The sequence below is a fragment of the Pollachius pollachius genome, assembly GCF_949987615.1.
Source record: "Pollachius pollachius genome assembly, chromosome: 18".
Taxonomy (NCBI): domain Eukaryota; kingdom Metazoa; phylum Chordata; class Actinopteri; order Gadiformes; family Gadidae; genus Pollachius; species Pollachius pollachius.
Window position 1 is genome coordinate 12,137,991 of NC_136951.1, and position 15,000 is coordinate 12,152,990.

Sequence of the window (15,000 nt, forward strand, 5' to 3'; positions counted from 1 at the left end):
TGATGCTCCCTGATGAGATGCAGGATCTTCAGCATCAAGTCATCGATCCTATCCTCGGGCACCTTCCGGAGGAAACGGCAGACGGTACCGGCGAAGAAATACACGTCGTCATTATTGTCCTCGTCTCCTCTCGGTACAGCAGCCGCTGCGACCGGACGCGCCGGGCCGCTCATCTCCACCGTTCGCCTCCTCCTCTTGGCCGCCCGTCGGCGGGCTGCCTGGCCCTGCCGGATCGAGGCTGCCATGTACGACAACGACGACAGCGGCCTCGCAGTGGCCTGCTGGGACCCCCCGGGCTCGGGCTTGGCTGACGGTTCGGTGGGCGGGCAGCTGCTCCACCCGACCGCGACGGAAGGCGGCGGGTGAGCTGCGGTTTCAGGAAGGGACACCGGCTTCGTGGGGGTCAGCCAGGCGTCCAGCTTCTCCTCTGGGGATTCGTTATTGGGAGGGGGGGCGTCATCCAGCTACAATCGAGGGATACAAAGGAAAGATTGGTGGGACATATGGTAGAATACAATGGAACATTGTTGAATGTAGAACACACCAGAACACACTGGCCGCAGCAACCAGAAACTGTTCAACATTACAATTTGCATAGCATTGAGAAGGTTATGGTTAAAGGTTAGGTGTATTTTCTGTTGTTTTCTGTTGTTTACTAATATAATAACTAGATAATAACTAAAATACACTAGCATTTAGTATACAGAACGTGTGTGTGTGTGTGTGTGGGGGGGGGGGGGGGGGGGGGGGGGGGAGTGCTTGCGCGTGTGTGTAGGTGTGTGCGTGTGGAAATAAGCTTGTACCTCATTTGGAATAGTACTCTTCGTTTCTGTCTCACGATGCTTGATGAAGCAGTCCAGCCAGCTCAGCATCGTGTAAATACGCGGCGGAAGAGTGGGAACCCCATATACCCCGCCATCCTCACTTTTCGCCCACTTAAGTTTACGTTTTGCTTTGGAAAACCTGTCGCGTAGGTATTTCCATTTGGCTCGACAGATCGCTTCGTCCTTGCCCAGCGTTTTTCCGATCTCCTTCCAGGAGTTGTTGCTCTTTAAGAAGTCTTTGTAATCCCGCTGGGAAGAGTCGTACAGGTGGACGTACCTGCGGACCTCAGAGGCCAGCTTCTCCTCAAACGTGGACTCCATTGGTTATTTTATCTCCTTTTCACCTGTGTCCTGTTATTATGATCTATATATCTATATATAGATATAGATATAGATATATATATACGATGTTCCCGGTTCGACCTGAAATGCGTCTCGATGTGAAAGTATCATGCAGTGTGGGTTCTCATTAATACCAACATCCAAGCACGTTCTGCATGCGGACGGATGTCCGCTATTGCGTACATCTAGGTCGCGCGGATCATGGCCATAAAAAGAATAGACCACGGACTGAAAAATGGCACCCCACTCATTCCTATGGAAACTGCTCAGTGGCGCAGGGGAACATCAAGGAGAGATTTTGTTCCGCATCATGGGCGCCTAGACACGCCCTAGTCCGTGACGTACCGGATGCAGAAATATTCTCGTTTTCTAGCATTGTAGCATCACGAAAGAGTACACTCGCATTGTTTACCAACCATGGAAGTATAAGTTACTAACCCCCCCGATCATTCTCTATATGTGATCTTTAAATTACACTCCTCCTGCCATCTGGGCAACAATTATTATTCAACAATAACAAAAATTATATATAACGTGGCGACTCCTCCGGGGTCGCGCAGGGGATCCTGGGAATTGGGGTTGTCAGTTGACAAAAGGGGCTTTTGTCAACTTGTTTTGTTGTTAGGTTAAGTGGGGTTAACGGGTTTGGGGTCTTTATTGATTGTGTGTTAATTGTGTGTTGTTCCATTGTTGTGTGATGTGTAGTGTGATCGGGACCATTAGTGAGAGTGTTGTGTGTGTGGGTCAGTTGTCCCGTGTTTCTGTTACATTGGGGGTCGTTAATAAAGGCAGTCCGTAGTCGTGAGGTGTATGGGGCACGGAACTGCATAATTGGTTCAACCTGGACTCTCGTCTCGTCCTACCCGTGCTGCTCGCCACAATAATTTATATTTAAGATTACTTTGTCAACGTTGACCTTATAAAGAAAAGCACCTTGTATATGAATTTTCATTTTTGTATTTTAAAACAAAAATCGTAATAACTCGATTTAAAAATATTTTTCTGTTTCTGAAAACGAGAATCAAATGACCAAATATATACACAGACCCATCAGATCGGAAATACAACAGAAATACAATTGTGAGAATCTTTTTATTTCAATATTCAGAGGAAATCAGGCCTACTGTATGTAAATACGATTAAAGATCTCTAGGAAGTATAACTGATAACTGTAAATGGCAGGTGTACATTGCTTTTGATGGAGTCATAATGTAATTTAATTGTAACACTTTTGGTTCAAATCCAATTTCTTACACATGCAGCCATTTGGACGACATTCGATGATAGCTGATAACCAAGGTACACATTTACATTTACATTTAGGGCATTTAGATGTACTCGAGATGAACTCTGAACAGGTGAGTTTTGAGTCTTTTGCGGAAGCTGGTGAGCGACTCTGCGGTCCTGACATCGGTAGGGAGCTTGTTCCACCACTGAGGTCCCAAAACAGAGAAATGTTGTGACTTTGCTGATCGACCTTTGCTTGCTCTTAGCGATGGCGGTACCAGACGTCCACCTGAGGTAGTTGAGCGGAGGGATCGAGCTGGGGTGTGTGGCTTTACTAATGCTTGGAGGTAGGCAGGGGCAGTTCCATCGACTGCCTTGTATGCCAGTACCATCATCTTGAATCTGATGCGAGCTATTACAGGGAGCCAGTGGAGGTCTCGGAAGAAGGGGGTTACATGTGAGAACTTTGGTAGGTTGAACACGAGGCGCGCTGCCGCATTCTGGATGCGCTGCAAGGGTTTAATCGCAGAGGCAGGGAGTCCTGCCAGGAGCGAGTTGCAGTAGTCGAGGCGGGAGATGACCAGTGATTGGACTAGAAGCTGAGCTGATTCCCTTGTGAGGAAGGGCCGGATCCTGCGGATGTTGTAAAGTGCAAATCTGCAGGATCGGGCCACCAGCAGTGATGTTTGCGGTGTAGCATAACTGATTGTCCAACACTACACTTAGGTTTTTGGCAGTTGGAGAAGGAGATACAGTGATGTTCTCAACAGTGACCAGTAAGTCCATGTGTGGGCAATCTTTCCCTGGTATTAGGAGGAGCTCAGTCTTGTTGAGGTTAAGCCTCAGGTGATGGGCAGTTGTCCAGGTGCTGACTTCTGCCAGACATTCAGATATGCGTGTTGCAATCAGGGCTTTGTCAGATGAGGGAAAGGAGAGAAATAGCCGAGTGTCGTCAGCATAGCAGTGATAGGAAAAGCCGTGGGATGTAATTACAGAGCCCAGAGATCTGGTGTAGAGGGAGAACAGAAGAGGCCCCAGTACCGAGCCTTGAGGGACACCTGTATCAAGTGTGCAAGGTTTGGACAGGGAGCCATTCCATTCCATACACACTGTAATACTATAATCAAGAGGACATACAGGCAGTTCAAATAAAAAGAGATATAACTTTATTGATCTTCATAAATATGTAAGATTGCTCCATATAACATAAACAACGTAGTAAACGTATGTAGGCCTAGAAAAATACAGTTCAATGTTATTGCTTAAGAAACAGATTCCTTCCAACTATTTATGAAAAATGCAATCAATAATTTATATAATAGTAAATGGTTACATATCGACCAGCAACGAAGTTGGAGTAGACTACCCAAATAATGAATTGTAATACACCAACATTGTTAACTGTCATACATAGCTAAACAAGCAAATGAAAATGAAATACCAACGCAACTGAAATGTTAATATTAGACTATTAACAATATTATGAGAATTACGTAGGTCTTCCATAACCATTCAGGTAATCAATACGTCCGTGCCTGTTCCAGCTATTTCAAAGATATTTGTGTTTTGTATATCCGTGTTCAACGCCATTCATGTTAAGTAAAAGGAAAAACCTCGAACACGAGAAGTGAATGGAGCCGTTCACTTCTTTAATAGGTCCATGGCACTGAGCCGTTTGTTTCACTACGACTCCTTTCAGCTGCCCACCCCTCCGTCTCCAGCAAAAAATAAATACATAAAATAAACGCCTCCTCAAGCTAATAAAACGCTTGAGGAGGCGTTTTGAAAAGAAAAGACTTATATATTTTTAGAACATTGTATAAATATAATTATGAGCCTTTGATTGATATGCAGGCATTTTTTGCGGGGACACATTACTGTTCCCCACTTGTATTGGAGTGAACGGCGATATCTACTTCTGGGACTCCATGAATTGACGGACCCGTCCACAGCCCCCTAAAAATGGTGCAATACCAGGCTTGGCCGCTGAGCACTGGTGGATTGCGAAAGTATGCACTGCTCCTGGGGGGGGGAGGGCTTGGCGCGGATCCTAGCGGAGTCCGGTCTGTGTACGTCTGGACTAGGGTCAGGCTTCATTTTGAAGCATCACATACCAATTTTACCAATAATTAGGGTTAGTCCGACTGTTGCACTGCGAAATAATAAGGATCACATATCTTATCTATTGTTTGTATTATGCTGATCGTAGTTGTTGGACATTATCGATTACTCAAATTATCATTGGATTGGAAGTGGAACCTTCTATACGAAACTTCCGGCCCTTAAACAGGACGGACCGGAAGCAGCGTGAGGTTACAGGATTCTTTTCAGTGGTGCGACTCTGGTAAGTTTTTCAATTTCACATGTTTTTGATTTTCGATATTTACAATTACAGTATTATTAACTTCAATCATCAAACTTACGTGTATTTAGTATCTTATCATGCAAGAAGAAAAAAATCATTGTAAAGAGTGATGTCAACGCAATGGCGGGAGTCGGCAGCCTCATTGCAAGGTCTGCAGGCTTCCACCTCCTGGATGTGTTAATCTATCAGCCACCTTGTGTGACCACTGTAGGCCCGCACATGACCTGTCGTCTCGCTACTGAGTAGATACATTTGAACAGCGCTGATGATCCGAGTGTATGGATATATGCAATTGGTTGTATTATTAATATCCCAAACACAATGTTGTAAAGTTATTGTTTAGCTACGAACACTGGCCTACAACGCACACATGCTGTCACCAGTTGTTTTGGTCCAAAATAATGGAAAGGCGTTCTTACTCACTAATTTCTTTATCTCTAAATTACTGAATCAAGTTTCACTAAGTTAAAAGCTGTTATTTGTGTTTAGTCATGTTTTAAATGTGTACATGTAATGGCATTGACATCTTCATGTGTTAAAAAGTATGTTTTTTTCGACATACTGCAGTTCTAACCATTTAATTCTCCCTCCTGTCAGACACCATTCTGTTCCTCTGAGGTTTTCGGCACAGAGAGATAATGTTTAGAAACGCTTCTGCAAAGGTGAGGATGCAAACCATTGCAACGTTTCACTCCTTTTTGTGTAGTTAAAGATGATGTTTTACACATTTTCAATTGTAAAAAAACAACAATTTATTTTCTAAAACCATTGGAACAATGCCTATGAGTGGGACTGTATTTAGGCAGTCAAAGGATTGAATGACACATGCTGCCCTTGTTTTACTTCACAGATGTTTAGGCAGGTGGTGCGGCACGTGAGCACAGACCAAAGTCTCATCCTGGAGAGATGTACGTGTGTGTGTGTGTGCGCATTTACTTGTGGTTTGCACCTATAGAGATGAATCTTCTTTTTACATTGTTAGGTATATTTTTTAAGAAATTTGTTTTTGTGTTTGACCATTATTGAACTTGATGTGAAAGGTGTTGATGTGAAAGAACAGCAGTGGCCTGATAGGTCGGTCATTAAAGGACTTAAAAAGGTCTGAATGAGTTGCTGTCATCGGGCTGTTGCTAGGGTAATAGGCCACAGAAGTGTTTCCAATTGCCATAAGGTAAAACAATGTTCATAAAGTGTGTGTCTGTGTGTCTTCCAGCGATCAACCGCGTGCAGCTCCTAGGCCGTGTGGGCCAGGACCCTGTCATGAGACAGGTGGAGGGCCGAAACCCGGTAACCATCTTCTCCATGGCAACCAATGAAATGTGGCGATCCGGGGAGGGAGAGGGGGGCTCGCAGAGTTCACAGCAAGGTACGGCCGACCACACCTCATGACATTATTCACTTTTAGACATGTTGTTTACATGTCATCAATGACCAGCTGTGTGTCACACACACGCACACACTCAGCTTTAAGGTCCACAAGTGTTATGACAGTGATTAAGGGATACATTTGAGTCGAACAGTATGGACTGTGTATCCATTAGCAGTAATAACATGCAGTGATGATCCATTTGTGTGCCAGGCGACGTCAGCCAGAAGACCACCTGGCACCGGGTGTCCATATTCAAACCGGGCCTGAGGGACATTGCGTACCAGTACGTCAAGAAGGGGTATGGACCACCGCTAACCTTTCTAGTCATGAGAACCACCAAAAGTGTAGTAGCTGAAAGTGCTGCCCGACCCAATGCAGTGTACCTGTACTACTTCCCCCCCCCCCCCTTTAAATTTTTGGCACATGAATAATTGAATAAAAATTTCATCGGTGTTTACATGTTTGCGTTAGTAAAGTTTGAGCTGTTGGTCTGAAATCCTTTCCGTCATTGGTTATCACAGAGCCCGCATTCTGGTGGAGGGGAAGTTGGACTACGGCGAGTATGTAGACAAGAATCAGGTCCGGCGCCAGGCCACCACCATCATCGCAGGTACGCCACGCGCACACGCAACTGATTGCAGCACTATGCAAAATCTTCACACGTAGTTTGGTACATGCAAATCATTTTGATGTAGTGCCTGTGATGAGTTTATGAAAATGTTGATATTATCTTTTTTGATTGTCCCACACATGCATACAAATTATGTTATGGCCATTGACACTCAAGAAAAACGTAGACTTAAACTTTTTAAATATATATTTTTCTTCTCAGACAACATTGTCTTTCTGAGTGACAACGTACGAGAACGACAATGAAGAAAAGTGTTTTTTTCTACACCCACTATGGAAAGAAGTCCCCCAGTCCCATCTCAACTCATTTTCTTAGATCGTTCTTCAGTCAAACGTCTGAGGACTTCAACACTGACCAGAAAGAGAGGAACAGAGGAGCTCTGTTTGTATCAACTTTTTAAGGGGACAGAATATAGTGCAACACAATGCATTGTGTGACTTTGGCGCCCTCTAGTGGTAAAGGAAGCAGAAAGAGGTCTACTGTTTATGTCATGGGTAAACTGTCTGATACTTACAAATATATATACATAATCCCATATGTTCTCTATATTATGGAGTTCACTGTATTAAAATGAATGTGACAAGCAATTGCAACAGAGTTAGTTATGGGTTGGTAGGAAGACAATAGAACAACCAGAGCATAATGCTTTAAGCAATTATGATGTATTAAAAATGTTACGTCATCAATATGGATATTTGAATCACTTACTGATCATGTTCAATTCTTTAAAACATCTAACCAATGTCCGATTTGCTGTTTTTCTTTTTTGGATCGGGCTTTACGTCAAACCTTTTCCAAATCGAGTTTAACAACACAGTGAAAGTGCTGGAATCACTTAAGGGATTTGCAACAAATAGTATAGCAACGATAAATATAAAGATATCTGACCCAACAACAACTGCCCTCATTGCTATTCATACAAAGGAAGGTTTGAGTTACAGGAAGTCTATTCTGTTGTTTATTCTAACAGTAAGACTGCTATCTTGTTACATTTCCTGATTCTTATGGTGATAACCCTGCCAATTCCTAGTCACAGTAGCAATTCTCAAGATTTTTTTGTGGATGCATTTAGGAGTATCATTTCCTAGTTTTTGGTGTCGCTAAAGTTGATATTTGTTTAATTTTTATTCCACTTGGAACAAAAGTCTTTTTTTTTTGTCTGGTTTATTTTATGCCTCTCTAGTCCTTAAATAAGTCATATAGTCACGATGCGGTGACCCTTTTAGTTGTGCAAAGTGTGGTTGTTGCTTCCATTGCGGCTAAGTCCGTTGAATTTCCTTTAGCAGGCAAACCAGAAAGTTTCAGCAAGTCATTCATTGTTTGCCATTTGCTGTCGTTGTTGACAGATCTATTTTGTAAGGCAAACAAAATTCCTTTTTGTATATGTGAATACAACATTTATTCGGTACACAAATGGAGATTTATTTATTTCGTTTTACTTTAAGGAATCAACTTGTCAAAATCAAATTGTGAATGGATTACCAGAGGGCATAAATATGCTTCTTTATAAAAGTTCAAACTACTTCCACTTTTTTTTTTTCTGTTGGCTGCATTGATGGCATGTATTTGGCTGCAAGCAGTGTGGAACACGTTCTGCGTCCGCCTACTTTAATTTCCCATGGTTCCCGGTTAAGTTATTTGTACTTTTATCTTGATAATATCTTTAAAGATGTATTCAAATGCATGCTATCTTATCTTTTTTGACAGACATTGCCCACTCTACCTTTCTGTAATGATTAAAACAAGGCATACATTATTAATGCCTCAGAAATTCGCTCTGTTACAAGTTAATGTTGGTCTATGATAAATATTTGGCTGCAAGTTGATTGGCTTTATATCTTTCAATGGAGGTGGGTTTTTGTCAGAGGTATTCTTGGCCTTATTGGATTGGTCCCTGGTAGTGCACAGACAGTATTCTATTGGCTTTACTATTTGTAAAAGTATGACAAAATGAGTCAAAGCAACGCAATTGGCCGTTGCAGCCGCCATTCATTATGGACGACCTGATTCGCTGTAGTGAAATATGTGGGCGGGCCTTGGACCGTAAGGAACTTGTGGATTCTGGCTAATTAGGCTTTAACTATTAGAAGCAAACATTGACTATTTATGGCACAATAGGTTTTTGAAAAAAAATGCATTGCTGACTTCTCTCCTAACATAAACACACAAATGTTATTTCTTATGACGAAGATACGCCTTTCTTCTGCTCCGCCGCAAGACTCCGCCCACATATCCTAAGCTGTCCGCTGGTGAAACTTCTCCCAAGGATAGAGAATAGGAGGAGAGCTTTCAACTCCAGTAGACCTTGAATCAAGAAGATAAACAAGACCCAGCTGGCCGGCTGCAGTTTCCACGTTTGTGATCATTCACTCGAAAACAAAGCCGATTATTCACGAAGATTAATGCTTCAGGGTCGGGCGAAGCACATCTGCGTCTTTCCCATACCGAAGTTGTTGATAACTTTTCGCATGGACTTGAGCGATATCTAGGCAGAATAAAAGAGCGACCGAGAGTCACAAAGTCTTACTTCTCTGCAAGAAAACATCGTTTCGGTGACATCACGTTATTTGAAGATAAAAGGACAGATCGGGCCCAGAATCCGCGTTAAAATAAAAGGATGGAAATCATGGACAGTGGCGAATCGTTTCTACACTGGGATCGGAATCTGAGTGAGATCTCGGAGAACGGGGAGCACGACAACGGTCTTTACGGCACCGTAAGTGGCTCATTGTTTGGAAGACTTTCTAAATGAATGTATCAAAGGCTATGTACACTCTCCCCCATTATACAGGGCTAAAAGAGTGTGTGTATGTGTCTGTCTGTGTGCGTGTATTTGTGCGCGCGCCTGAATGTTTGTGCGCGTGAGACTTGCGTGCGTGCACGAGAGATCCAGATGCGTCCCCTGCGCTCCTCTGTCTGGGCGAGCCTTGGGGTCCAGGATGCTGGTTCCATTCCTCGTCATAGTTCACATTTCTCACAGAGCACATCTTTCAGCCATAACCCAATACGATAAGTAATAGCCCTAATGGGTTTACTGTTCAGATGGGTTCCCCCATACTGTAGGCTACAATAATATATAATGATTTGAGCCTTTGGCGTGAAGTGGGTGTTCTCGGTGCTTAATGCTTTTGAAAAAGTGTCGTCTGGAGTGGTTCTCTCCTATTAGAGGGGGGCCTCGAGCCGAATACCTGGCGGGTCGTAAAAACCTGCAACCAACAATTTTAGAGAGTTATGCATCCAAAGAAAGCTTGCTTTGAATAATACGCCTGACCTGAACAACCCTAATCATTAGTCATTATCGTTAAATACCAATAGAACAAAAGGAGAAGCACGTTTAGTGAGTTGTTTTCATGGACGTCAAAAACCTAATCCCTTCATTTGAGTCTGCGTTCTATTTTTCCACCTAACTATTCTATGCATTCATGTATATAGTATGAACATGAATAGATATAGCCTAGCCTATATATACAAGGGTTTCCATAGATAATGTATGACTGTTTTACTTTATGCAGATGACAGGATAATTCCCTTTCCACTATCGAGAAAGCTTTCATTTTATTGCAGCCACAGGCTACCCTCGTGCGCGCATAGGTACACGCAAGTGCGCGTGTGTGCACGCGCACTTGCGTGTACCTATGCGCACACACACACACACACACACACACACACACACACACACAGTGCCTCCTTACGGGATCCCTCGTCTAAAGGAAAACTTTTGTCTGGTTATGCAATTTAGGTATGGTATGCGTCTCAACCGTATGGTTTCTGGGTAGAAGCTCTTTAGGGCCAAAAGCGCTGTGTGTGCAGCGCACATGTGTGTGTTCGTTTGTGCATTTGTGTTTTTGTACAAGGAGGGATTGGGTTTACTGGGGAAAAAAAAAACAGCTGGCCTGCAGGATTGAAATCAGACACCTCTTGAGACACACACACACACACACACACACACACACACACACACACACACACACACACACACACACACACTGATAATGTGGTATTTGGCATAGTCCAGGTTAGGGCTGCAGACAGTCAGGTAATATGGTGTGTGTGTGTGTGTGTGTGTGTGTGTGTGTGTATGTGTCTGCTAAAGCCTATGCATGCGGCAACAAGCAGCAGGTCCCAGCCTCATTAAACAAGCCTCTCACCCTGCCCCATCCCCCCTCAGCCCGGGGGGTTCATTTAGCATCCATCCCGGAGTGCCTACACACACCTAACTCAGTTAAAAAAGCCTTTTTTGTTTGGCACCTTTCCTTACTTCCCTAAACGTATGCTGTGGACTTCTAGTAAGAGGTCGCAGGACAGGTTAGTCCGAGGCCCGGGACGAGAAACCTGAGCAGTGAAAGCCAAAGTGTCACCTCATGTGACACCAAGTCAAAAATTAAACTCATCCATCAATGAATGAAATCCCCCTCGGTTAAACCCTTTCCTAATTCCATACCGTTCCGGGAGATAAAGGTGAGGAAAGGAACCACAGTCCTAATCATAACGGATGGCTTAAGTGTGCAAACTACAGTGCCCTATTTTTTTAGGTTGTCGGATCCACTCCTATTGTGTCGAACCCTCAACGAACCTCATTTGCTGTGTCTGCACTTGGCTCATGGGCCCTTCAGCAGTTGTCATCCGGATCCAACACTTTATTGTCCTACATTCAGTACGACAAAAGGATTTCCCCTCACCTTTGTTAAGTGACCTCCTTCACTCCCACCGCGAATAGGGTGAAAACATACAATGTACACAACATAGGGAAGTCACAGTGGAACTATATATCAGACAATAAACCGCCTTTTAAAGATGTGAAGAAACAAAGATCAACAAGGTCTTGTTTGGTTAGTGAAAGCGCAGCTCACTTTTTCACAACACTATGCAGCTACTGTTGAGTGGTTTATATAGAAGGCATGCCGGGTTATGAATGGGCCCTCTAATATACAAGTTAACGTAGTGACCTCTATATTTAGCTAGGCTGTCATAGTAGGGCTTTTCATATGTGCAGCCTATGCAAAAAAAAAGAGGGTGCAAGAGAGAGAGAGAGAGGAGTGTGAGTGACTTGAGAGGAAAGGTGAATATTCTCTGATGGCAGGAGAACAGAGAGGCGTCTTTGTCTATTTCTCCTGGCTGTTCCCAACTCTCCTCATTCCTCTGGGTCTTTTTTTACACACACACACACACACACACACACACACACACACACACACACACACACACACACACACACACACACACACACACACACACACACACACACACACACACACACACACACAGGGGCACAGAATCACTTTCCCTCCTGGGGTTAGTTGACATGGCATTCCTAACAACAATGTCAACTTTGAGTCTGTGTGTGTGTTGCTTTAACACAACCCACCCTGTTTTTCTCATTAAGACATGGGCCTACACCTCCCACTCTCTCTCTGTGTCAGGCCCATAAACTGTCACATGGTTCATATTTATAAATAGATCAGCATATATAGGTTACAAGCCCACCTTATTAAATCCCTTATCAATTAAATGCCCCAATTCTTAGAATTTGTACACCGATCTCTATCAGCGACCTTTTCTATACCCATTTTCTTGCCCATGAGTTTACAACTCTACAATTGGAGAAATTGTATTCTATATGTTCTCTTCCAAAGACTGTTATCAAGGGTGATAACTGTTGGTGTGTTTGGAAATGGTAATTGCCCATGTCAGCTAATAGCCATGTACACTTGTATGACAATTACCTGATAAGATAAAGGCATGGTTTTGGTTCTACTGATGTTTTTCCTGATGAATATTTGTGGTGACTGATAGGAAGCTTGGCACAGTGAACTTCTAGTTTAGCCGTTACCTGTTGTTGTGACATGCTGGGCTTATCTGGGAACAGTTGTAGCTTATCTGTTGTTTACAAGCCCCCCGTGAACCCGTCCACGCACCCAGGGACGGATAAATGAATGGCCTTTCAGAAAGCCGCCGTCAACGAGGCGGTTTACAAGATAATCTGTCTCATCAGATGTCTGGTCACTCACCAGACACCACTCCTTTTGCATTTGTTGTAATGAATCGAGAATTTTAATTAGCAATTCAATTGTGTGTGTGTGTGTGTGTGTGTGTGTGTGTGTGTGTGTGTGTGTGTATGTGTGTGTGTGTGTGTGTGTGCGCGTGCGCGCTTGGGTAGAATAAGGTAGAATAAAACCTTGTCTGACCGTCACATACCCATCTTCCCTGAACTCCCTTGAACCTTGATCTTTCATAAGGAAACTATAATCACACACACACACTCGCGATCTGACACATGGTGCCCCATCGTTCACACAAACACAAACACACATCTGGGCGATTGAAAGCGAGAGAGTGTATTTGCATTCTACAACAGCTTCCAGCATTTCTCAGAAGTGCTTCACTTATGTAACAGTAACGCGTAGAGCCACTGTTTGCTTAAAGCGTCAAATATAGAATCTTCTTTGTCTAACTTGTCAGACGGATATTTGCATTATGAGTGATTTGGTTTCCGTGACGCATAATATGGTATTTAGGTATTTAATTTAGGTATTTACCTAAATACCTATGGTAATTAGGTATTTATGCAGTAGAATATTCAAATATCGGCCCGTATCCACACACATTCCTCACATTATTACCCATATATATATATATATATATATATATATATATATACTGTATACATCCATTCATTTTTTCCTCAGAACTGAACTTGCAGTTCAGGTCTCTATGGCTTGTGAATCCTGCAGTCTTTCTTTCCTACAGTGTACCGAAAGAATAATGTGTCTATGTTGTGGTGAGGATGAGCATGGGTATTTCACCTGCAGGTCCAATGGTAACACAAGTTCACTTTGACATTCTTATGGGCCAGCCCGACCCTGTAGCTCCTGTGTTTGTGTGTGTGTGTGTGTGTGTGTGTGTGTGTGGTTGAGTGGTCAATTCTTTCAAAACACACACAATACACTTCTGATAGGCCTGCTAATCAAACGTGTCTGCTGCCCACACGACCACATGCATGTGCACACAGACACACACACAGGCTAGGTCAATACAGCTTGCTCCTTTTGACTCTGTGTGTTCTCAGGCCAGTGCCTGTTCTCCTCTGGGGCAGGGCATCCTGCATGTTAACTCATCTCTGTCTCTTTCTCTCTCTCTCTCTCTCTCTCCGTCTCTGTCTCTAGCTCTGTTTTACTCACTCTGGTTTTTCTCTCTGTATCCCTCTTTATCTCTCTTTATCTCTCTTTAACTTGGCCCGCTTTGATATAATGCCAAACTCACACACGTTTGCACGCATACCTTCAGCTCGCCAAACGGCCCAATCATAACGCACAGCTGCTCACCAAACGGTCCAATCATAACGCACAGCCGCCGAACCACAGCACAGTCTCAATTTCACAATGCATGCAAAGAGCGATGAAGACAAGCCAGTATTTCCTCTATGCTGCTCTTCATTCTTGAGGATCTTGACGTACAGCTGGATCTTCAGGTTATGGTTTACACACACACACACACACACACACACACACACACACACACACACACACACACACACACACACACACACACACACACACATTAACACACAAACGCATTTACATGCAAGCATCAACACACTCACACCCTCAGGACCTGATTTCTTTTCAGACAGAGAAAATAGCTGGCTATGAGAAATCCGGGCCTTTCCTAACTAATGACATTTATTTATATTTCTACATTTGTAGCTCTTTCTACGTGATATATATATATATATATATATTCCTTTGCTAAAAATGACAGGTATTAAAAGGTGATACATTGACCTGGACTTAAGAACGTCCCATGGCCATCTTGTCATGAATGGCGTGAATCCCAGAGAAAACGTTTCACAAAAACCTCAGGAGGAACATTCTCAAGTTTTCTTCTCAACTTTGCGAGAAGAATTTGCGTCAAACCCACGAGTGGAGCAAGGAAGGAAGATACGTGAGAGCCGGGTCTTCCAGTCTAGGCTTCCAGAAAGACACGAGAGATGGTTCTGGAAGCCAGTGTGGAACGCTGCTGGTGCACACATGGAGCAAGCATGGGCCTGACCTCGATTCTGGGCTTGGTGACAGCACCGCTTGCTTTAAAAATCTGACGCAACCCCCACGCTGGAGCTAGCAACCGTAGTGAACCTCTGGAGTCTCTGCTAGCCAGCTAGCTGGAGTTTGCTCCATGCAGGCCTTTGAGGCCTAAAGAAGGTAGCAATCATCTTAGTGAGAGGGCTTATTACGCCGAATCCACA

At 43.5% G+C, this 15,000-nt stretch overlaps 3 protein-coding genes across 3 annotated transcripts in view; 2 read left to right on the top strand and 1 right to left on the bottom strand.

The window, feature by feature from the left end:
* Window positions 1-1,403, bottom strand: part of LOC307089707 (uncharacterized protein) — a 1,415-nt gene extending 12 nt beyond the window's left edge. The window contains exons 1-2 of the mRNA XM_079756116.1: window positions 804-1,403; window positions 1-464 (exon numbers count right to left, since the gene is read on the bottom strand). The exon at window positions 1-464 is cut by the window's left edge and continues 12 nt beyond it. Of these exons, the coding sequence (XP_079612242.1) occupies window positions 1-464; window positions 804-1,145 (806 nt within the window). The 5' untranslated portion in view covers window positions 1,146-1,403. The remainder of the gene's footprint in view (window positions 465-803) is intronic.
* A 3,224-nt stretch (window positions 1,404-4,627) lies between these two features.
* On the top strand, window positions 4,628-8,430 carry ssbp1 (single-stranded DNA binding protein 1). The gene is made up of 7 exons (XM_079755511.1): window positions 4,628-4,737; window positions 5,356-5,420; window positions 5,609-5,666; window positions 5,972-6,124; window positions 6,338-6,425; window positions 6,649-6,737; window positions 6,960-8,430. The coding sequence occupies exons 2-7, from the start codon at window positions 5,397-5,399 to the stop codon at window positions 7,001-7,003; spliced, it is 456 nt and encodes a 151-aa protein (XP_079611637.1). The 5' UTR covers window positions 4,628-4,737; window positions 5,356-5,396; the 3' UTR covers window positions 7,004-8,430.
* Window positions 8,431-8,987: 557 nt separating this feature from the next.
* Window positions 8,988-15,000, top strand: part of creb3l2 (cAMP responsive element binding protein 3-like 2) — a 27,493-nt gene continuing 21,480 nt past the window's right edge. Inside the window, exon 1 of the mRNA XM_079755461.1 lies at window positions 8,988-9,474. Within this exon, the coding sequence (XP_079611587.1) occupies window positions 9,376-9,474 (99 nt within the window). The 5' untranslated portion in view covers window positions 8,988-9,375. The remainder of the gene's footprint in view (window positions 9,475-15,000) is intronic.